The following is a 23,695-nucleotide window of genomic DNA, read 5'->3' on the forward strand; positions in this document are numbered from 1 at the left end:
CTAATATGTGAGGAAATCCGTAAGTATGTCACATATATTATCTCATTCAAAACTATGGAACTGATCCTACAATATTAAAGTGTTATCCTCATTTCATGGATGATGAAATGTGGATTCTTGAAAAAAAAAATTGCTGAAAACCATGCTGCAGGTAAATGGCAGAGTGGAATTCAAACCTCTGCTGACTTGAATGCAAAACTTACATTCTTTCCTTTAAACTACAACTTCTTCCTGAGATACTTATCTACAAAGAACTATTTCAGAGTTAAATAATATCATTGCTCTACCTCCGGAGCAGATATTCTCCACCCAGAACTTTTGAAATCTTCCTTTCTTAATTAGCCGTGACTAACTTTTTCACTGGCCTAAGTCATTAAAAAAATAATAACATGAGAAACATTTTAACTCTGGTCTTCAAAGAGGCACAACATCCTATAACAATTTGCAAGTCAATCATTTTTTAAACCAACTAAGGTTTAATAATAAAATGCTTGCGGAAGGCTGAGATGGTGAAATTAAGGGAATATCGCTGTTTGGGGTGCCTTCCAGGAATATGAAAGGAAAATGTAAAAACACAGTAATTCACATGAAATTTTAAAATTATTTTTCAGGATTTAAAAAATGGAGGGGGGTGCAAAAGGTCAAAGCATGCAACTCCTGAAGGCAATAGGATTCCTCCTTGAAAACATTTTAATGTTGAGTGCAGCAACAGGAGCAGGAATCTTTGTGTCTTCCAAAGATGTATTAAAATATGCCTCACTAACTCAGCTCCCTGCTCTATGCCAACCTAGAGAGGTGGGTTGGGGGTGTGGATGGGAGGGAGACTTAAAGGAAGGAGATATATGTATACTTACAGCTGATTCACATTGTTGCACAGCAGAAATCAGCACAGCATTGTAAAGCAATTAACTCCCATTTAAAAAAAAATTAATTGGGGCTTCCCTTGTGGCTCAGTGGCAAAGAATCCGCTGGCTAACGCAGAAGATGCAAGATTGATCCCTGATCTGGGATGATCCCACATGCCATGTGGGAGTAACGAAGCCCATGCACCACAGCTGTAGAGCCTGTGCTCTGGAGCCCGGAAACCGCAACAAGAAAAGCCACCACAGTGAGACGTCCACACACCACGGGGTAAATCCACACGCCCCGGGGAGAGGTCCACACACCGCGGGGAGAAGTCTGCACACCACCTGCATGCCGCTGGGAGGAGTCCACACCAGAACTAAAAAGTAGCCAGCACTCACCACAACCAGAGAAAAGCCTAAATAGCAACGAAGACCCAGCACAAAATTAATTAAATAAATAAATCATAAATAAATAAAATTTAAATTAAGTAAATAAAATTATTTCTTAAGAAAGTGGAAGAGGAAAGGAAGCAAAACCATTTTTTTCTTTAGTGTACAGGTCTCCTGTTCCTATGGCTGTGTGTGCTCAGTCGCTTCAGTCGTGTCTCTTTGCAACGCTTTGGACTGTAGCCCACCAGGCTCCTCTGTCCATGGGGATTCTTCAGGCAAGAATACTGGAGTGTGTTGCCATGCCCTCCTCCAGGGGACCTTCCCAATCCAGGATTGAACTCGCATCTCCTGCATTGCAGGCGGATTCTTTACCCACTGAACCACCTGGGGAGCCCTCTGTTCCTATAGGAACATAAAATGCCCTTTTGTTATAGGTGAAAAGTGAAAATGAAGTCGCTTAGTCGTGTCCGACTCTTTGAGACCCCATGGACTGTAGCCTACCAGGCTTCTCCATACATAGGATTTTCCAGGCAAGAACACAAGTGGGTTGCCATTTCCTTCTCCAGGAGATCTTCCCAACCCAGGGATTGAACGTGGGTCTCCCACATTATAGGCAGATGCTTTACTGTCTGAGCCACCAGGGAAGTAAACTGCATTAAATCCAAGTTTCCCAAATTGAAAGAAAAAAAATCTTAGTGAAGGTAGCTGTCTCCCTGAGTATCTGGGCAGCTTGTGTAGTGTGACTTTGATCTCCTCTCTCAGCCACGCAGAGCTGGGGATGACTTGCCCTAGAAGTAGAACACAGTATTATTCCCTCAAAAGATCTTTTGGATCCTCTGTTACTTTCCTTGGTCACTGGATCAAACTTGTGGTTAGCCCTTAAGAATGGCTGCTCAAACCTTATTACCATCTGCCATTATACTCCAGTGTCTGCGACGGGCTCTAGGTGTCCATGGAGCACAGGTAGGGAAACGGTGAAATGTACAGCAACAGAAGATGGAGAAAACAATAATTTTATAAAGCTCTTTTATTGTTTCCTCATGTGAGCAAGGTTTCTCATTGATGGTCACCATTAAGAACTTGAAGAGATTACCATTAAAAGTTTTTGAATTAAAATGTTAAGTGTGTGTGCTCTGTTGCTCACTTCTGTCCAGCTCTTTGAGACCCTTTGGACTGTAGCCCGCCAGGCTCCTCTGTCCATGGGATTTCCCAGGCAAGAATACTGGGGTGGGTTGCCATTTCCTTCTCCAGGGGATCTTCCCAAACCAGGGATCGAACCCACATCTCCTGTGTCTCCTGTATTGCAAGCAGATTCTTTGCCTGCTCATTTTCAATATGAAATTTCTTTTAGCTTCAAAATTAATTTTTGAAACCATATCAGTTCAGTTCAGTTCAGTCACTCAGTCGTGTCCGACTCTTTGTGACCCCATGGACTGCAGCATGCCAGGTCTCCCTGTCCATCACCAACTCCCAGAGTTTACTCAAACTCCTGCCAATTGAGTCGGTGATGCCATCCAACCATTTCATCCTCTGTCGTCCCCTTCTCCTCCTGCCTTCAATCTTTCCCAACATCAGGGTCTTTTCTAATGAGTCAGCTCTTCATATCAGGTGGCCAAAGTATTGCAGTTTCAGCTTCAGCATCAGTCCTTCCAATGAACACCCAGGATCGATCTCCCTTAGAACGGACTGGTTGGATCTCCTTGCGGTACAAGGGACTCTCAAGAGTCTTCTCCAACACCACAGTTCAAAAGCATCAATTCTTCAGTGCTCAGGTTTCTTTATGGTCCAGCTCATGACTACTGGAAAAACCGTAACTTTGACTAGACGGACCTTCGTCAGCAAAGTAATGTCTCTGCTTTTTACTATGCTGTTTAGGTTGGTCACAGTGTTTCTTCTAAGGAGCGTCTTTTCATTTCACGGCTGCAGGCACCATCTGCAGTGATTTTGGAGTCCCCCCAAAAAGCAGTCTGACAGTGTTTCCACTGTTTCCCCTTCTATTTGCCATGAAGTGATGGGACCAGATGCAATGGTCTTAGTTTTCTGAATGTTAAGTTTTAAGCCAGTTTTTTTCCACTCCCCTCTTCCACTTTCATCTAGAGGCTGTTTAGTTGAAACCATATGCATTTTAGAGTAATTTTGTCAAGTTCCATAAAAGATTCAGCTGGGACTCTCATAATGGAATTTTATTTGAAGTGTATTTAGGGAAAATTGGCACCTTAATAGTAATGATGAAAGGTTTCTCTTGATTAAAATTTCTGAGGGAGCAGGGAGAAGCTTTTCTCTAAGCTTCAGTTTCCTACACAAACCTTTGCATACTTCTCGTTAGACTTATTTCACAGCTTACAATTTTAGTTGCTATGTTGATTTAGAAAATCCAAGAAAATTATATCTTATGCAAATAAAAGAAGTTTATCTCTTATTTTTAAATTCTTATAACATTTTTTTCTTACAGCATCAGTTCATTTCAGAAGAAAAACAGGAATCCTGAATTTGCTCATGACTTTAAGGAAAATATTTCTAATGTTTCATATCAAGCATGCTATTTGCTATAGGTGTTTAGAAAATGCTGTTTAGTTATCTATACCATTGTCTACTCTTCACTTACTAAAATTTTAATTATGAAAAAAACACTGAATCTACTAAACAAGCCTCGGCTTCCTTAAGATAACCAAGGTTTCTTCTTCATCAACTAATGTAGGATATAGTTTGCTCATTTTTGGCTTAATGAGTCTTCCCTCTTTTTTTCTGTTAGTCCATCAGTTTCTCCATTTTATCTTCAAACAAACAAATACACCCACTCTGTTTTGAGGAGCTTTCCGGCAGTTTTCCTTGTCTCTGGGTCTCTTTCTTCAGGAGACCACAGTCTCTTACTCCCTCTGGTGTACGGCCTCTGTATGAACCAACAGCCAGGATGAGAAGGCAGCTCCACAGTCCTCCTAACTGTCCTGAGAGAAGCCTCAAGCCCGGGCTTTCTCCCAACCTAGCGGAATTGCACCTGGGTACACAACAAGCCTCTGGTCTCTTTTCTTTAGTTCTTAGCTCCCCGCCCCACAAAGAAAGCCCAAGGCAGCCCCTCTAGCACTCCATCGAAGGCCAGGGTGCTACGGCATGCTCTGTGCAGTATTTGGAGGGGGTGATCACACGACTCAGTATGACGAGAATTCATGAGTGACGCAGATTTTTTCAAGGCCACAAGTTACAGAGGAGACTGACCTGCGCCCATGTCATTGACCTGATGTTCTGTCCTGGGATCTGAAAGTATCACGTCATCAAAGTTTTAAAAGCTTTGGGTTTTATTTTGCAAAAAGCTTGTACACATTTTATGTGGTTAAAAGGAAAAATGGTTTTGTATCTTGTCTGAAAAAATGGTCATAAAAGTGCCAGTAGAGTCTAACAGAAAAGGACAAATGTAAATTACAGGATGTGTCACACCACCATTACATTTTGGTCTCATCAGGTCAGTTCAGTTCAGTCGCTCAGTCGTGTCCGACTCTCTGCAACCCCATGAATCACAGCACGCCAGGCCTCCCTGTCCATCACCAACTCAAACTCATGTCCATTGGTCGCATAGGTATGGGTAAAAATACAAGAGGATATTTAAAAAGTATCAAGATGAAGAAAAAGTCAACAACTATAGTTGTCTTACACCCCGCACCCAAATCAGTCAACAAAGCTCGCAACATCTTGGGTACTTTTCTTCACCGTCAGTCCCACCCCCAGTGCCTGCATCCAGGTTTCCATTTTTCTCACCTCGCTTACGCAACTGCATCTTAACGTATGCACCCGCCAGCACGATTTCCCCTGCAGTGCAGCCTCCACTCGGCTTGTATACGTATTATAAAACACAGCTCTAACCCTGTCACCCTCCTGCTTAAATATTCCGCCTTCTCACTCTGCTGCATCTTCTCCCAGCTTCACTCTCACAGCTGCGAGCAGCACAGCATCACCTCATCATCACCTTTCTTCAGACCAAACATCAGCTCCTAAGTTGACCCTGGAAGGTTCTCCAAGATCTGATAAGCCTAACTTTCTACCTTTCTGTCCTCATCTCTTGCCTTCTGTTGCATGCACACACATACACACACACACACAGACACATCCTCACCACACACCAGCCTTTCTACATAACTTACCATTTGCAGAATAGATACTATTATCTCTACCTTCCCAGCAATACCAGCTCATCTGCCTGACTGCCTATCTCATGCTTGATCACACATTGATAAGACTGCTTCCAAATATATTGCCCATTTTGCAACCACAAATACTTCATAGATATGTAAAGCAAGTCAAAGGCAGACTGAAGTGCAATTCAAAAATGTAAAATATAGGGACTTCCTGGTGGTACAGTGGACGGGAATTGGACTGCCAGTGAGCGAATGTGGATGCAGTCCCTGGTCCCGGAGGATCCGACAAGCCATGGAGCACTTACAGCCAAGTGCCACAACCACCGAGCAGGGCTTTAGAGCCGGCAAGCTGCAACTACTGAGCTCACAACCCACAACTATTGAGCCTGTGAGCTGCAACTACGGAAGCCCGTGCTCCACAACAAGAGAAACCAGCGCAAGGACAAGCCCGTGTGAAACCAAGAGCGGCCGGGCTCGCCGCGGCTAGAGGAAGCCCACGCACAGCAGCTGAGACCCAGCGGAGCCAAAAATAAACACGGAAATAAACTTCCTCTACAAGGAATTGTTTTCAATGTAAAATATAAAATAAAATTACAGTGTCATTGCTGAAAAGGGTTGATTACAGATTATTTAGCATGATATATATATTTTTAATTTTAGTACTGAGATCTCCTATAGAAACTACTTTAACAATTCTTTTTTGCAGATAGAGAATTAGAAGCAAAGCTTCAGGTTTCTAAGCATTAGTGATTTTAACAGGCAAATAATAGAAATATAATTCCCCAAATTATCATTCTGAAAAAAAATCAATCTTTCAGTGCTGAAGCAATTCAGATACAATCTACAAGTTTTAAACTTGACTTATTGCGTGCTGTGATTCATGGGGTCGCAAAGAGTCGGACACGACTGAGCGACTGAACTGAACTGAACTATAATAAATATCTTGATTAATTAATTTAATGAATTATAATGCACTTAATTTTGGAGGAAAGATCTGGTACATCTAAAATCATTTTAAAATGATTTATTTCTTGTATCAGTTGTTTGTTTAAGGTTAGACTATAATACTTATCCTAATTGAAAAAAAACTCTATTTTAATTAACATTCAGTTATCGTATAAGTGACTTCTGTTCTGTTGCTCAGTCATGTCCGACTCTTTGCGACCCCGTGGACTGTAGCCTACCAGGCTTCTCCGTCCATGGGATTCTCCAGGCAAGAATACTGGAGTGGGTTACCGTTTCCTTCTCCAGGGGATCTTCCCGACCCAGGGATCGAACCCGGGTCTCCCGCATTGGAGGCAGATGCTTTAACCTCTGAGCCACCAGGGAAGCCCACCTGTCATCTAATCCTATCTCCTCCATAATTTACTGACCTAAAACAAAACTGTTAATTTTGTTTCTGTTTCCGTTATTTGTCAATTTGCACTTGATCAACTAAGTGCTTCCAGGCTCATACGTGCATCAGTCTGTCCTTAGCTGCGGTGACTTATTTCTGCTTCATGCAGCTTGCTCAAATAGCAGCTCAGGCAGTCTTGCAAGAGACAGAGCAGAAGCATCCAAGACTTCTTGAGGCCCAGTACTACAATTTCAATGAATTCTACTGGCCAAAACAAAAAGTCACATATAAACCCAGAATCAAGGAGCTAGTAAAGAGTTCATACCTCCCCCTTTTGTTAAAAGGAGCTGCACACACATGGTAAAGTGTGTAGCTGTAAGAAACGGTGAATTGTGGCCACAAGCTTTAGAATATATTAGGTACACCTATACAGCATGTGACTAATGACAGTTAAATCTGCAAATATTTTCCATTTTAGATTAGAAAGTTAGGCCTTTATTTAGATGGTCAATGTTGACACTGATAATCAATAAACCATCTATAATAAGAATAGGAAAGAGCTTTATTCCAACCAAACTAACGATTATAGCTCAGTAGGCACAGATTCAAGAAGCACTTAAATAATGTTCTGCGGGCTGCAAAATGGGGAAAGTCTATATAGGCAAAAACAGCAAAATTATATAAATTGCTTGTCCAGAATTAGGATTGGTGCTGGCAAGAAGTGTGGATGTTTATTAAACAAGGATTGGCTGGGATCTGAAATGGTTGCATAGTTACAAGGAGAGATTTGTGATCATAATGTTGCAGCTGGTGGCTGCTAGCAGATACTGTTTTGAAAACAGCTGGTGGTGTCCTAGAGTTTGACAGAGCATAGAAAATTCAAATTCTCAAAGACGCAGGAATGTGTTTGAAATCACATCCACAATGGCCACTCAGCTCCATTTTGAATGCCTGAATAAGTTAATCCATTTTTATTTTTAAATGCACTCTCTCATTTAATGGTGAACGCAGATGTACACTGCATGTTTGACATAACATAGAAGTTCTAGTTAGCATAAAGACAAATCATATAAAAGCCAGAATGACTTCTGCATGACTTAATATGTGAAAATTTCTTCACTAATGAGGAACCACTGAAGACTTTAGTTCAGGACTATGGCAGGTCCAGGGTTGAGCTATAACTTTTGTCTCCATTTAAAGATATTCCCAGGGGCCTTACCAGGTGGCACGGTGGTAAAGAACCCACCTGCCAAGGTAGAAGATGCAAGAGATGCCAGTTCAATCCCTGGGTTGGAAAGATCCCTTGGAAAAGGGAATGACACCCCACTCCAGTATTCTTGCCTAAAGAATCCCATGGACAGAGGAACCTGGTGGGCTACAGTCCATGGGGTCCCAGAGTTGGACAAAACTGAAGCAGCTAGGCACACAGATCAACTGAAGTGAACCGAACTGAATTTCATGGTTATTTTAGCCATACTATGGTTGTGTAGGGCTTCCCAGGTGGCACAATGGTAAAGAATCTGCCTGTCAGTGTAGGAGACATGAGATGCTAGTTTAATCCCCGGGTTGGGAAGATCCCCTGGAGGAGGCCATGGCAATACACTCCAATATGTTTGCCTGAGAATCCCATGGACAGAGGAGCCTGGAGGGCTACAGTCCATGGGGTCACAAAGAGACATGACTGAATGACTGAACACAACACAATAAAATTTTTCCCATGCCACACAGAATAATCTAACCAGGCGTGTTCTTTGACCTTATCTGGGTCCTGTTTGCTTACCTGGAATGACATTCTGTACAGAACACACTGTTACCTAGTAAGATCCAGCTCGGGCATCTATTGATGACCTCATTTTAGAAAATTTCCCCACCACCCACAGGAACTATGCAGTTGGCCGTAAATGCTATTGTGCTATTCCAAGAAACAGCATTGCTGCACATTGGTTCTTCATTTCCTCTACTGAACTATGAATGCTTCCAGGAACGAAGATGGGCTTCATCTTACTCCTTATCACAAGGTGAAGTCCCTGGCACAAGTAAGGCATCACACAAATGTCTGTGGAATTAACAGGACAGCCAATAGCCCCGGGGGGGACAACTTGTAGATATGGAAGCCTATGCTTTGGCCAAAGAACTGACTCATTGGAAAAGACCCTGATGCTGGGAAAGATTGAAGGCGTGAGGAGAAGAAGACGACAGAGGACGAGATGGCTGGATGGCATCACCGACTCGATGAACATGAGTCTGGGTAAACTCGGGGAGTTGGTGATGGACAGGGAGGCCTGGCATGCTGCAGTCAATAGGGTCGCAAAGAGTCGGACGCGACTGAGGGGCTGAACTGAACTGAACGCCTGTACATCTGCAGGAACAAACTGCTGTGAAATCGCCTTCAGAAGCCATTCGTCCACAATGCAAAAACCATACAGAAGAGCCACACAGGAAAGACCCATTCATTCCGCAAACACCCACCAGCCCGCAGGACGTCTCGCTTTACGGCACGCCCCGAGCGTTCGCCACAGACGCCGTAAACCGGAAGGACGTCGTCCGTGGAGACTCTCCGCTTCCGGCTTCGCGACGCCGTCCGGGCGGGAAAGCGCCGTCCGTCGGTTGGAGCGGGTTCGCCCCGCCCCGCCGGGCCGGGCTTCCGCCAACGCGGGAGGCGTGTTCCGGGCGCTCCGGCCCTGCGCTGGCGCCGGTTACGGCCCCGCTCCCCGCTGCGGAGCCATGGCGGCGCCGGGGGAGGCGGAAGTCGGGAATGAGGACGGCGACAGCAGCTGCGGGGACGTGTGCTTCATGGACAGAGGCCTGCGGAGGTAACGGGCGCGGCCGCCGGCGGGAGCGGCCCGCGCAGCCCGGGCCGGGGCGTGGGCCCCGGGGAGAGCGGAGGCGCGGCGCGGCTCCTCCCGGGCCGTCCGGCGTCGCAGCCGCGCCGCCGGGGGGCCAGGCCCGCGTCCGGGGGCCGCCCGGCCTCCGCTCCCGGGGCCGCCCGCGCCCCGCCGGGCTGGGCCGGTCCTTCACCGCTGCTGTTCGTTCGCGACGCCCCGCCGCTCCTGGGCCTCTCGGGGTCTGTCCTCTCTGCTCCTTCCCTGTGACGGAAACTGGCAGCTGTGAAGTAAGCCTTGGCGGCTCTCCGTTGGTTTTGCCTTGGTTCTCTTTGCCCCCATCCTGAATTCTCCTTTGCAGAGCGCTGTGATACGTGTGTTGTTCACGCTTTTTGAAAATGCTCAGCCTGTTTAGTTTACCGTTTCCTACTTCCATGCAGCCCGGATGTGTGCACGGTACTAGGCTCGTGGTTCTGCGTTGCTGATTGGCCCTGTGTGCTTTTTTTCAGTCTCACCCCTCTCCCTTTCTCCACTTGACACCCTGTGATTGGGCACACTAAAGCCCCAGGCAGGCAGTTCTGTGCCGCAGTGGGCTTGTGTTTGCCTTTCCACATACATGGTTTCTTTGTTGCCTGCGCTCTGTGCACACCCTGCTGATAATCAAAGCAGCTTGTTCTGGATCTCGATCTAAAATTTGCCAGAAAATTTCACGAAGGTGTTTTTTTTCAAAGGAATATTTACATTTATATTTAATAATAGCTGCGACGTTGAATGCCATCTATGTGTGTGACTGTATTATCATCAATCCTCAGAATTGTGCAAGGTAGTAAGTTTACAGGGGACATATCTGAGACTTAGAAGATCTTTATAACTTGCCCAGCTTCATGCAGCTGGTGGAGTAAGTTTGAATTCCAGATCATTTCTGTCTGATTTCATGGTCTGCTTTTTCAGACAGATAACTATACTACAATATCTGAACAACATTAATTTCCAGAAACAATGTTTCAGAAAATAAATGGCTATCATTAAGAGCATGTGTTAACTAGCATAAGGTCTGGCACTAAATAATAGCTCATTCTGGGTCTCCTGGATTGCAGGCAGATTCTTTTACCGTCTGAACCACCAGAGAAGCCCCAGTAAATGACAGAAGCTAGATAATTGGACAATATTAGAAATAGTCACATTCAGAGAGTGCTAGTATGAAATTTAGAAACGCATAATCTTTTTCTGCCAAGAACTGAAGTTCTTACGAGCTTCAGTCTGAAGACTAAAGCATAAACTGAATGATCTTACAACATATTCAAACTTTATGTTTCAATTTTAAATTTGAGATTCTTAATACTAATTTGGAAGCAAACCTGTATTCCTTGTTTTCCTTTTTTACTCCTTGACTGCTAACTCATTTTTCTGCTGTGAGATTTCCTACAGCTTTACTGTAGCTGCTACAAAACAATGAAAGAGATGCCCCTGATTTTATGTGTCCCAGTTCCAGCATATCTGAATTATGTGCATTGTAGCTTATATTCCTGGAACTCCTGTCTTCAGAAGAGACTCTAGTTTAAAATAGCAGTTCAGAGAATGAAAAGATGAGTTCCATCTAGAGGAGATGCAGTCCAAGTTTCATCAATGGAGGACGGGGACTTTTTCGCTACAAATGGCAATAGCTAGTGGTTTATTTTGAAATCACGTACATTCTGGGTTAAACAGACATTGCAGACTGTGATGAGAGTAAGATTGTGAACTCAAGTGTCAGATCCATATTTATCCTGGCTCAATTAGGTGATTTGCACAAGAACTTGGACCTACTCTCTGTAAATCGTATCCTTAAAATACCTAGTGTTTGGAGTTGTGAGGATTAAATGAGCAGAGGGAAACAGGCTTAGAGAGACTGATTCATTTACTCAAATAACATAGCAAAAAAAGTGCAGATTTGAACTTTTATAAATATTGGTTTTGCTTTATACTGATGACTGTTTGCATATAACACCTAGAAATGCCCAGCATCCCTTTCCTTTCTTGAGTTACTTATTTATATAAATGGTACCAAATGCTGGCTGGTTGTAAGAAACATTGCACAACACATTATGAGACATTTCAAAGCTACTATAAGTAGGAAGAATTTTTTTATAGAATGAATAGAGTACCTGCATACTATCTACATGCTCTTTGGTTAATTTTAGTTTGTTAGTCATGATTTTTAAGAACATTTTTTACTTGTTTTTAATAATATATATTTTCCTTTGTAGCATATCAGAGTTATCTTTAGATTCAGCTCTTCATGCCATCAATCTTCATTGCAATAACATCTCAAAGATCACATCCATTGATCACGTTTGGAATTTACAACATTTAGATCTGTCATCTAATCAAATAAGTCAAATTGAAGGACTAAACACACTGACAAAACTATGCACTTTAAATTTGTCCTGCAATTTGATCACAAGAATAGAAGGTTTGTAAGTGCTTTTCATGTATTGCTTTGTGTAAGGGAGATGATAAACATTCATAAATTTTTCAAAGTTGACTCTAAAAGTCATTATATAAAAAGTTTTTTTTTTTCTAAAAAAGTTACCAATTTAAAAAAAAATTATTTTGCAAAATGCCAGTAAAATTTATTTCATTGTTATCAGACTGTAGATGTGCTTCAAAGCAATCTGAAATAGTATTGTAATAGTATATAACTCTAATTAGTTGATTATTTGAATCTTACAATAACTTTATTTTATTTTAGGTCTTGAAGCACTAAGTAATCTGACTAGACTGAATTTATCTTACAACCACATAAATGATCTTAGTGGTAAGTAGATAAGCTTCTGTTTTCTATAAAGCTGAGTATTGGCCACATGTAATGAGTGATAAAGCGCTGCATGTTGTAGAACTGAATAATCTAGTTTTTGACTTAAAATCTCACTGAGAGAGTGTTTCTCAGTCATATTTTTTTTTTTTTTTTGCTGGAGCTGAACCTATAGCTGAATAAAAAATCAGGAATAAAAACTAGAGTAACAAGTTACAGGAAAAATTTGGTTAGGATAGACGTACTTTGGAAGGGATGTACTTTTAATCTTAAAGAATTGATGAGTAATCTGTTATCAATATATAGAGAGGAATAGTTCCAATAGAACTTTTTATAGTGATGAGAATACTCTGTGTGTGTGCTGTCTGGTATGGCAACTAATAGACAGATGTTCCAGTGGCCAGTTAGAAAGCTCTTTCCGTGGTCTGGGTGTGAGATGTCAGGGCCTTGGACTAGTGTGGAAATAGTGTAGAGGAGTAAATACATAGGTTTTGCATGTGGAGTTCATAGAATTTGCTGATAGATTGAGATGATGAGGTGAAGGGAAAAGGAATCAAAAAGTGTTTTAAGAGTTTTCTTTGTAATAATGAGTGGATGATTGTGCTATTTCCTGACATGGGAAAGATTGGAGAAGGGATAAGAATTGTGGACTCTCAAATTTGAGAACCTCATGAGGTATATATGTGTGTGTGTGTGCAGGGGTAAGAATTAAGAATTCTGTCTTAAATTTGAGAACCTCACTGGGGTGTGTGTGTGATCTTTAGTTTGGGGGTAGGGCATCACGGTGGGTGTTGTAGATTTGGCACTTCAGTGGTGTTTGTTGCCATGACTCTGGGAGATTCTGAGAGTCTATGGTTAGAGAAGGAAGACTAGGAATGAGCCCCCAGGGGCACTTTAAAACTGAAACATAAAAGGGATGTGAAGTTGCAACTTAAGAGAAAGAACGGGTAATAGGGAGCTGGAATTCTGAAATGTGATAGTAAATTAAGAAGAAATGTTGAGTACACCTAAGAATACATGACAGGAAATCTGATCTTGTAGTGAGTGGTCAAAGAAGAGGGTGTGACATGAACAGAAGTTAGTGATAAAGCCTTTGAAGAAAATAAAAGAGGCAGCTCTGTAAAAAAGATAAGTAGAAGTTAGCAAGAAAGAAAGATCATTGAGGAGAAAAGAGTATTCCAGTCAGGTTGAAGAAATGGAAGAAAAAAAAGAAAGGTGAGTACTCTTACATTATTATCAATGGTGTTAGTATAGTAGTATAATGGGCTTCCAGAATCCCCTGCAATGCGGGAGATCTTGGTTCCATCCCTGGGTTGGGAAGATCCCCTGAAGGAGGGCGTGGCAACCCACTCCAGGATTCTTGCCTGGAGAATCCCATGGACAGAGGAGCCTGGCAGGCTACAGTCCATGGGGTCACAGAGAGTTGGACACGACTGAGCAATTAAGCATGGTATTATATTGTGTACTTATCCTTTTATTATTATGTTCAGTTCAGTCGCTCAGTCGTCTCCGACTCTTTGCGACCCCATGAATCACAGCACGCCAGGCCTCCCTGTCCATCACCAACTCCCGGAGTTCACTCAAACTCATGTCCACAGAGTCGGTGATGCCATCCAGCCATCTCATTCTCTGTCGTCCCCTTCTCCTCCTTCCCCCAACCCCTCCCAGCATCAGAGTCTTTTCCAGGGGCAGATTTTATATTAATTTTTATATTTTTTCTTCCTATTTGTGTTAATGTTTTCAAATAACTAGAAGTTTGTGTATTTATGAATGGAGAGTGCTAGACCAGGTAAAATTCAAAAACTAAGACCTTCAGTGGAGCAGAGTAGAGAGGTCCTTTTGAAAGAATGGCCCTTCCAAAAGAAGGGAAGCGAGGGCTTGCCGCCGCGGGTGATTCTCCTCTTGTTGAGGGGTGCTCCTGGAGGTGTTTTGGCTGCCTCACACTTCTGGGTTAGGCTTTACTCAGCACACTCCGTTTTGAGTGAAACTCTGACCCCTGTGCGTTGCAGCTGTGGCTGAAGTCAGGCCGGCCAGGGGGTCGCCTCTACTATGAACCTAGTTTCTGACGTCACCTTTCTCTAGATGAGCTTATGTGAGAAATGCTGGTACTAAATCAAAGGGGTGCTATTGGTGTTTATTTTATACTCAACCCAATAAAATTGGAGGATTGGCTTATGTCTGATAATTTTAAAAGGTGTGTTGGTTGAGAACTTGGAAGCCATTGCCTTATTCTTATTCTCATAAGAGTGCATGGGTTTGGGGAGGCCTTTTTGTTGTTGTTGGAAGAGGGCCAGAGCCTAGGTACCCCGGGCTCTGGCCTCAAGAGATGCCAAACCTTTGTTTCTTCAGAACAACAGCTCACTTTGCTGATACCCTATTCATTGGCTAGCTCTTTGCAGCAGAGTCTTCTTAATGCAGATCCTTTGCCTCTTAAATAAAGCGAATATGAAAGTTATTTTTAATTAGCTGTTTGAAAAATGACTGCTGTGATGTTACAAGAGCGTTGTTTGTATTGCAGGTTTGATGCCTCTTCATGGAATTAAACATAAACTTAGATACATTGACCTGCATAGCAACTGTATCGATAGCATCCATCACCTGCTGCAGTGTACAGTAGGATTGCACTTCTTGACTAATCTTATTTTGGAAAAAAATGGAGAGGATAATCCTGTCTGTCATTTACCAGGTATGAATGATTCACTTAATACTTTTTATAACAATGATATTAAAAGCTTCTTTATTTTCTGCAACTACTATTTATGACCTCCTTGAATTTGCCTTAAACTTTGTGGCTTAATATTCTTGGAAGAATATAATTACAAATAAATTATTTTATTAACACTGAGTTATTGTTAAAAGAGGGATACAAGCTGAAAAGATAAGTAATTGTATTTAGACAGTTTTATATTTAATAAATGATGCTTCAAAATTAAATTGTGTTTATGATATATTTTTGTAGTATAATACTAAGCAACCATAAAAAAGAATATAGAATCTCTATAGCTATTGATAAGTAGTTATCTCCAAGATATACCACTGTTAGAGAAGGAAAAGCAAGCAAGTTGCAAAGCAGTGTGTATAATAGGCTACTGTTTGTATGCAAAGGATAACTGTTTGTGTTTGCTGAGTATGCATATAAAATAGCTAGAAGGATTCACAAAATACTGATAATAATAATTAGCTTCAGTATTTGGTGGGTAGGGATCAGGAAATGTGAAAAGGGCAGCTGAAAATCAGGAAATGTTAGAAAAACTTTTTACTGTCTTCTGAGTTTTATACCATGTGACTGTCTTAAATGATTAATGAGTAAATTATTTTTTTAAGAAGAAAGCTTAAACTTAGTATGATGTATAGAAGATGCTACTGAAATGCCGTTTGATCTAATTCAAAATCGAGATCCGTGAAGATAAAGCAGACCAGACTGCCATTTCTAGAACTCATTTATCTCAAATTGCTTAACCTAACAATAAGATTCAAATGTAGAATATGAACATACATTCTCTTTTTGTATAGAAGTTGGCTGAAGAGGCTCTAGTCTCATTACTATGCAGTTATAAGAAGGCTTTTCCCAGAATGGAAACCTGTTTTGATAGTTTCTCTTGGCAGAAGAATATGTTAGGTTTGAGATCACCTGTTTTCCTAAGCCCACGTAATAATAGAATCTCCCTGAAAATCAGAACAGATTTCTGTTTGGGAGGGAAACCCTTTTCTTAGGGAAAAACCTTATCCTTAAGACAATTTATTTTCCTTTACTAACCCACAAGCTGGATTTATTTTTTCTAATAATCTCATCTCAAGAGCCTCTAGTTCCAATACTTTGAACCCTCATTTTTCACTTTCTTTCCTAGGCGAGGTATTTCTCTGAACACAGTTACCCACTCCCCAGAGTTATTTATTACGGGAATTACTTTTCTTTCCTTAAAATTTCTAATGTTAATGTGCTAGACTTCTTTCTTTTGGAGTTTTTTCCAACCACTTTACTTGCAGTTGAGCAAAATTAATTAAAGCATTTTTGTTAGTCTAAAAACCAAATTAATGGTCATTTGCCAGATTTCTCCTATTTAATTGTACTTAAGGAAGATGATCATATTCTTAAATACTCGATAGATTGCCTATTTTAATCCTAGTTATATGTAATGTAAGAGGAGAAGGTGGAAATGTTTAAGCTGGTTAATACTTATAGCCTCACTAGCAAAATTTTGATCTCTGTTATTCTTATCCTGATTTACATCTGTACTAGTTGTTTTATAGATAAGCAAGAGGTACGTTTGGCCTGTCTAGAGTACATTGCTACTGGTTTCGTGCATTTATACCTTTAAGGCAGTTTTATGAACAATGCAGAAATGATATTAACTTTCTGATTTCATCAAGAGGATTGTTTGGGAGGGATTTGGGCATGGTGTTTTGTTTGTTCTGTATTTAATGACTGCACACTGGAGAAGAATTGAGTAGTTTTTGCTAGTTGTATTCCAAGACTAATTTTATCGTTCAGGTGATACATGTGGTAGCTGATAAGTTTACTTTATTCTAAACGTAATTAACCTTTTTTTTTTAATGCTTGAGTTTTCATTTGAATGATTTGTTTCCAAGGATACAGAGCAGTTATGCTCCAGACTTTGCCGCAGCTCAGAATCCTAGATTGTAAAAACATATTTGGTGAGCCAATAGACATGGCAGAAATAAACTCATCGCACCTCCAGTGCTTTGAAGGTCTTTTGGATAATTTAGTTTCTTCTGACTCTCCCCTAAATATAAGTGAAGATGAGGTATAGTACCGTTTTGTTTTTCTAATGGAAAAGCTGTTTTCAGATTTTAATAAATGGAAGTGTAACGGGTTCTGGTTTGCCTCTGTGTCCCAGATCACTGACGGGATGCCAGTGGCACCCCCCATTGGCGACGCAGCGCCCTTGGATCAGTTTGCAAGCATACCGACAGACACCGGTTTGGCATCGCTCATGTCTGTGTGTCCCTCTTCCGAGCCAGAGAAAGTGAATCATGAAAATGATCTTCAGAATGAGATGAAACTGCAGAAATTAGATGACCAAATTTTACAGCTTCTCAGTGAAGTAAGTATTTTTCCTGCTTTTCTAAGTAGTGTGTTTGTTGAAGAAAAAAATTAAGAAAATGGGCAATAAAATTGCATACAAGCTGACCAACAAGAAACAACTGTATTTATTGCATTGGTGTGTGTTTTTTCTTTGAAATAGGATTCTGTTGTTAGTAGTGGTGGTAACACACTTTTCACTCATTTTCGTCAATGATCTTCTTCGATCTTGTGTAATTCATTGGGTGTTCTGCCGTGCTTCACATTAGTTCCACCCATCTATCTTTTATTTCAAATAAACAGAACTCTTTGGATTCAGTGCTTACTAACACAGAGGATGTCTGAGCGACTTTTGACCTCTGCTTTCTCTTCAGTTTTATAGTCAAAACCACTTCTAGAACTTTTAGCTAAGTGGCAAGTTAAAATTCCTGCTTCAGTTCCTGGGAGTGGATAATAGAAAATGCTTGTGGAATGATTATGGTTCACTGGCTTGTAATAATTCTGAACTATTATCTTTAACACTAGAAATGCTTATTAGATATGAGATCTATCTTAGGTGAGTACGTGCATAAGACTGTCAGGATCCCATGCGCCAGAAATCCCTGGAGGTTTCAGCTTGGGCCACAGAGGTAGATCGGAGGAGAGCCGGGACGGGAGTGCTGGCGGACGCATTCTTTGGCGTCATTGATAACGCCCCACCAAGCTGGGGGGACCTTTGTCTCCTCAGAGCACGTCTTCTGTCTCTTCTGACGGCCAGCTCTTCTGCCAGTGTCAGAGCTTAGATTTAAGCCTAACATCCTCATTCCACGTGAGCTTTTCAGCTTCTCTTGGGCCATCCTGCTCATTTCATTCTGATGACAGTTCAGTCAAGTAGATGAGGATGAATGTGTAGCTGTTGTTGTTAAACGGGATAGAAGCTCAGGTCACTCGAGCCCTTTATTTTAGCGCGGCAGAGTGGAACTTCACGCCCAAACGTCCTGACCTCCACCCCAGTCCTTTCCACAGCCACGCGTCTTACTCAGTGATCATTCTTCCCACTCTACGACCAAGAATGCGGTCTAGCTTGTGGGGGCGTGCTGGGGCGGCGAGAGAGAGGGTGCTTCACTGCTCCACATATAAAAGTGTTTAAGAGAAGGCCCTCTTCTGTGCATTGCTGTGCTGTGCTTAGCTGCTTAATAATGTCCAACTCTGTGTGACCCCATGGACTGTAGCCCACCAGGCTGCTCTGTCCATGGGGATTCTCCAGGCAGTGATACTGGAGTGGGTTGCCATGCCCTCCAAGGGATCTTCCCAACCCAGGGATCGAGCCCAGGTCTCCTGCCTTGCAGGTGGATTCTCGACTATCTTAGCCACCAGGGAAGCCCCAAAATACTAGAGTGGGTAGCCTATCCCTTGTCCAGGGGAGCTTCCCGATCCAGGAATCGAACCCAGATCTCCTGTATCCTTATAGAGTTCACTGCTTTTTTTAAAGTATTTACATTTGCTTTTTTTTTTTACTTTTGATATAAAATAGAGATGTTTGTATTCTCTGAATTGGCCCTACAATTCTCTAAATTGCCTGTTAAAACAAAGAATATAATCAGTCAGATTTTGGTGTTGATCATTTGGTGATTCCATATGTAGAGGCATGTCTTATGTTGTTGGAAAAGGGTGTTTGCTCTGACCAGTGCATTCTCTTGACAAAACTCCTGTTAGCCTTTGCCCTGCTTCATTTTGTACTCCAGGGACAAGCTTCTGTGTTTCTCCAGGTATCTCCTGACTTTGTACTTTTCATTCCAGTCCCCTGTGATGAAAAGGACAGCTTTTCTTGATGTTAGTTCTTGAAGGTCTTGTAGGTCTTCATAGAACAGATCAACTTCAGCTTCTTCAGCATTAGTGATTGGGGCATAGACCTGGATTACTGTAATGTTGAATGTTTTGCCCTGGAAGTGAACCGAGATCATTCGGTTGTTTTCCAAGTACAGCATTTTGGACTTTTGTTGACTCTGAGGACTATTGCATTTCTTCTAAGGAATTCTTGTCCATTCCTTTCCATTTTAGTCCCTAATTCCTAAGATGTTGAGATTCGCTCTTGTCATCTCTTGCTGACTACGTCCAACTTATTTTGGACCTAACATGGACCTTAACATGGACCTTACATTCCAGGTTCCTACAAAATACTGTTCTTTGTAGCATAGGACTTTACTGTCACCCCCAGACGCATCTGTGACTATGTGTCATTTCCCCGTGGCCCAGCTGCAGCATTCTCCCTGGAGCTGTTAGTCATTGCGCTCCGCTCTTCGCTGTAGCATGTTGGACGCCTGCCGCCTGGAGGGGCTCAGCATCCAGTGTCATATCTCTTTGCCTTTTCACAGTGCTTCCTGGGACTCTCATGTCAAGAAAACTGGAGCAATTTGCTCTTCCCTCCTCCAGTGGAGCACGCTTGTCAGAACTCTTCACTATGACCCGTCCAACTTGGGTGGCCTTGCACAGCCCAGGGCCTCCTTGAGTTACACCAGGCCCTTTGCCACAGCAGGGCTGTGATCCAGGAAGGGAACTGAACAGCAGCAGTAAGAGTGCGTGTTCCCCAGACTTACATGGAGATAAACATCACTGTCATCTTCGAATGTTCCCTCACGCTGCTTCTCACAGGCAGTCCTCTCCTGCATTCCACCCCCACCCCCACCACACAATCTCTTCTCTCATCTTTTTTACCGTAGGTCATTTATTACTTCTTCCAGAACCTAAAGTAAATGTACTTATACAGTATGTGACACTTATGTGTGAGGCCTCTTTCACTCAGCATAACCTTGCAATCAGGCTTTTATTCTGTGTATCAGTAGTTTGTTTTTTGCTATGTAGTATTCTGTTATATGAGTACTCTACAGTTTATTTTTCCATTGTCTCTGTTGACATGCCAGTGGACTCCTTCCAGGTTTGTGAATAGAGCTGAACAGTTCAGTGCAAGTCTTCTTGTGAACTTAACGTCTCCATTTCTCTTCAGTGACTAGCCCAGAACCAGACTTTCCAGATGACAGGGTCGGTGTTTATTTAGTTAAATAAGAAACAGCCAGTGCTTTCTCGAGGTGAGTGTTCCACTTTACGCCCGCCAGCGGTGTATGACTGACTGTTCAGTCGTTCCACATACTCAGCAGGGTTTACTGTCAGCATTGATCTTATTTTATCCATTCTAGTGAGCGTTTACTGGTATTAGTTGTAATTTTAATTTGCATTTCACTGATGAATGGTGATGTTAAGCACTTTTTCTTGTGCTTATTGAATTTTTTGTGAAGTGTTCAAAAATCTTGCCCATATTTTTCTTGAGTTGTTAGTTTATTACTGGGTTATAGGAATCTATTGTATATTTTGAATACTAATGTTTTGTCAGATACATTTTATCCCAACCTGTGAATTGCATGTTCATTTCCTTAATGGTCTTTTGATAAGCAGCAGTTTTAATTTTACTGATTTTTTTGGGGGGGGTCTATTTGTGGATTTGTCTATTTCCTGGGATTCTCTCAACATTTGCTTTTTATATTTTAAAAGCTCTATTACTAAGCACATACACATTTGTGGCTACTTTTTCTTTCTAACGAACTGACCCCTTTTATCATTCTGAAATGTACATTTATGTCTTTCCTCAGTTTTGGAATTTTTGAACATCATTGCTTCAGATATTTTCCTGTCCCGTTCGCTTTCCTCTTTTCTCACATTTCATTTAGGCCTTTTGATGTATCCCACAGTCCCCTGTGGCTCTGTACATTTTATTATTTTTTTCCTCTGTGTTCTTCATATTGAATAATTTCACTGAACTGTCTTCAAGTTTACATATCCTTTCATCATCTCATTCTCTGTAGTATGGCCAGTCAGTTTTTACTTCAGACACTGTATTTTTTCAGTTGCAAAATTTCCATTTTTTAAATAATTTTTACATTTCTGCTGAATTTTCTTTTCATTCATAATAAGCATTTTTTATATCATTGAGCATAGTTATGATCAGTATTGCAAAGTTCTTCTGTGCTTATTTTAACATTTAGGTCTCTGAGGTTAGGTCTCTGTTGATTGCCGTTTCTCTTGAGAATAGGTCATATTTTCCTGGTTCTTCCTATTGTGAGTAATTTTGGATTTTGTCCTGGACAGAGTGAGTGTCGTTTTGTGGAGACTTTGGATCCTGCTGTAGGCCTCCAAAGAGTGTTAATAATTTTGTTATAGCAAGCGTTTAATTTGCTTTGATGTAACTGCTGCTCTTTTGAATCCTTTACTGAACTTCCTACAGTCTACTCCATACTCTTAATTCTTCAGACTCAAAAGTTTGTGGTTTTCCCACTTGAGTTTTAAGACTCCCCACATAGTGCCAATTGTGATCTGTTCTTAGGCTAAAAACCATAAGGCAGAAACAGTTAATTGTGGTCATTTTTTCAGGGGTCAGCTCGTCTTTAGAATAAGCATGCTCTTGTTCACTTTCCAGGGTCTCTAAATAGTTTTTGTTTCATTTGTATCTCTGCCCTGGTTTGTAACTGTGATCTTGAGAGAATCAAATCTCATAGGATCATACTTGTCCATATTACAAGCTGAATCCCTTGTCTTTAATTGCAACCATACCTAGTTTATAAATCCTAAAGTTGTAAAAAGTTTTAACGTTTTAGAAAACATGAAATTCTGTTCTTTTATACCAAAATGAACTTTTAAAACACTTTGTTGTTCTTGTTTTTTATTCTAGACTTCTAATTCTATAATAGATAATGTTCCTGAGAAAGATCCCAGGCCAAAAAGAGACACAGATGTGACTTCTGAAAGTGACTATGGAAACAGAAAAGAATGTAGTAAGAAAACTTCTCGAAGATCAAAAATCCCCTATTATTCCAAAACTATTCAGACTATTAAACACCACAGTAAAAACAGCAGTACTTTTATAAGGTACTTCTTTTAGTTCTAGAAATTCAGATAAGACACACAGACATTTATACTCCTGACTCCTTCCTTAAAGCTGCCTCGTGGTCTTATTTTTTTTTTACTTTCCTAACGTCAAAGATTTGACTTTTCAGCCTTGCCAGCTCAGGTTTGGTCAGTATATTCATATAAATTTAAGGATCTCTTTATGCTAGATTGTCATTACCTAAGTTGTAAAAATTATAAGTGTCATACATTTCTTGTTGTTATTAACTGTGTTTTTTATTCACAGTTATAATCGTAAAATGAAACCACCTTTCCTTAAAGAATTATATATAAGTTCGTCTTTGCCAAACAAGAGCATGTTAGAAGAATCAGAAAACCAGAAGACTGAAATAATGAAAGTAAACAATGATGGTTCAGAAGATGCCACTTACCGGGTATGATTTAAGAGATTAAGAAAAATTGAATATGAATAATCTTAGTTTTAAATACAAGTTAGTTCCAGAAAAATAATGCATGTTTTTTTTGAGCACAAAATATTTTATTGAGGGGATGAAGTTGGCTTATTTTCCCAGTCCTGATTTCCAGATTTTGTGTAATGTCACTATTTGTATAATTTTTAAAGGAATGGAAATTACACATTTTAGATCAGATTTTAATGAAATCATTTTATCATATGCTTCAGAAGGAGAAAATAGGTCTAAATTTTCAAATTCTTCCTAGAACAGTGATTCCTAACTTAGGAGTCTTAGAGTCTTTTAAGTATCTAAGGAAATCTATAGGCTTCTCAGAGAAACTTTTCTTAGAGAAACTCAAAAGTATTTTCAGTAATATTTTGAAAATAATTTCAGGGTTTTCATGAACTCTTTTGAAACCCAAGTTTGAACCCAAGGTTTCCAGATTTAGAGTCATTTAGGAATTTTTAGTACATTGATTTATTTTCTCATTTTACTTCAGTCGCTCAGTTGTGTCCGACTCTTTGTGACCCCATGAAGCACAGCATGCCAGGCCTCCCTGTCCATCACCAGCTCCCGGAGTTCACTCAAACTCATATGCATCAAGTCGGTGATGCCATCCAGGCATCTCATCCTTTGTCGTCCCCTTCTCCTCCTGCCCCCAATCCCTCGCAGCATCAGGGTCTTTTCCAGTGAGTCAACTCGTTGCATGAGGTGGCCAAAGTATTGGAGTTTCAGCCTCAGCATCGGTCCTTCCAGAGACCAGACCCAGGACTGGTCTCCTTGACGATGGACTGGTTGGATCTCCTTGCAGTCCAAGGGACTCGCAAGAGTCTTCTCAAACACCACAGTTCAAAAGCATCAATTCTTTGGCGATCAGCTTTCTTCACATTCCAACTCTCACATCCATACATGACCACGGGAAAAACCATAGCCTTGACTAGAGAGACCTTGGTTGGCAAAGTAATGTCTCTGCTTTTTAATTATGCTATCTAGGTTGGTCATAACTT

The 23,695-nt window shown here is 41.2% G+C and overlaps 1 protein-coding gene across 4 annotated transcripts in view; it reads left to right on the plus strand.

Moving 5' to 3' along the window:
- The first annotated feature begins 9,265 nt into the window (after nt 1-9,265).
- Nucleotides 9,266-23,695, plus strand: part of LRRCC1 (leucine rich repeat and coiled-coil centrosomal protein 1) — a 37,369-nt gene continuing 22,939 nt past the window's right edge. The window contains exons 1-8 of one of the 4 annotated variants that reach the window (XM_055431889.2): nt 9,266-9,511; nt 11,767-11,972; nt 12,252-12,317; nt 14,833-15,000; nt 16,905-17,080; nt 17,174-17,380; nt 22,058-22,254; nt 22,520-22,667. In XM_055431889.2, the coding sequence (XP_055287864.2) occupies nt 9,423-9,511; nt 11,767-11,972; nt 12,252-12,317; nt 14,833-15,000; nt 16,905-17,080; nt 17,174-17,380; nt 22,058-22,254; nt 22,520-22,667 (1,257 nt within the window). In that variant the 5' untranslated portion in view covers nt 9,266-9,422. Of the gene's footprint in view, nt 9,811-11,766; nt 11,977-12,251; nt 12,318-14,832; nt 15,001-16,904; nt 17,081-17,173; nt 17,381-22,057; nt 22,255-22,519; nt 22,668-23,695 lie in introns of those variants that run through there. The other 3 variants (XM_055431888.2, XM_055431890.2, XM_088844649.1) reach the window with 3 other exon arrangements.

Source organism: Moschus berezovskii, chromosome 16 (assembly GCF_049115385.1).
Source record: "Moschus berezovskii isolate FMDL1 chromosome 16, NW_MosBer_1.0, whole genome shotgun sequence".
NCBI classification, from domain to species: Eukaryota; Metazoa; Chordata; class Mammalia; order Artiodactyla; family Moschidae; genus Moschus; species Moschus berezovskii.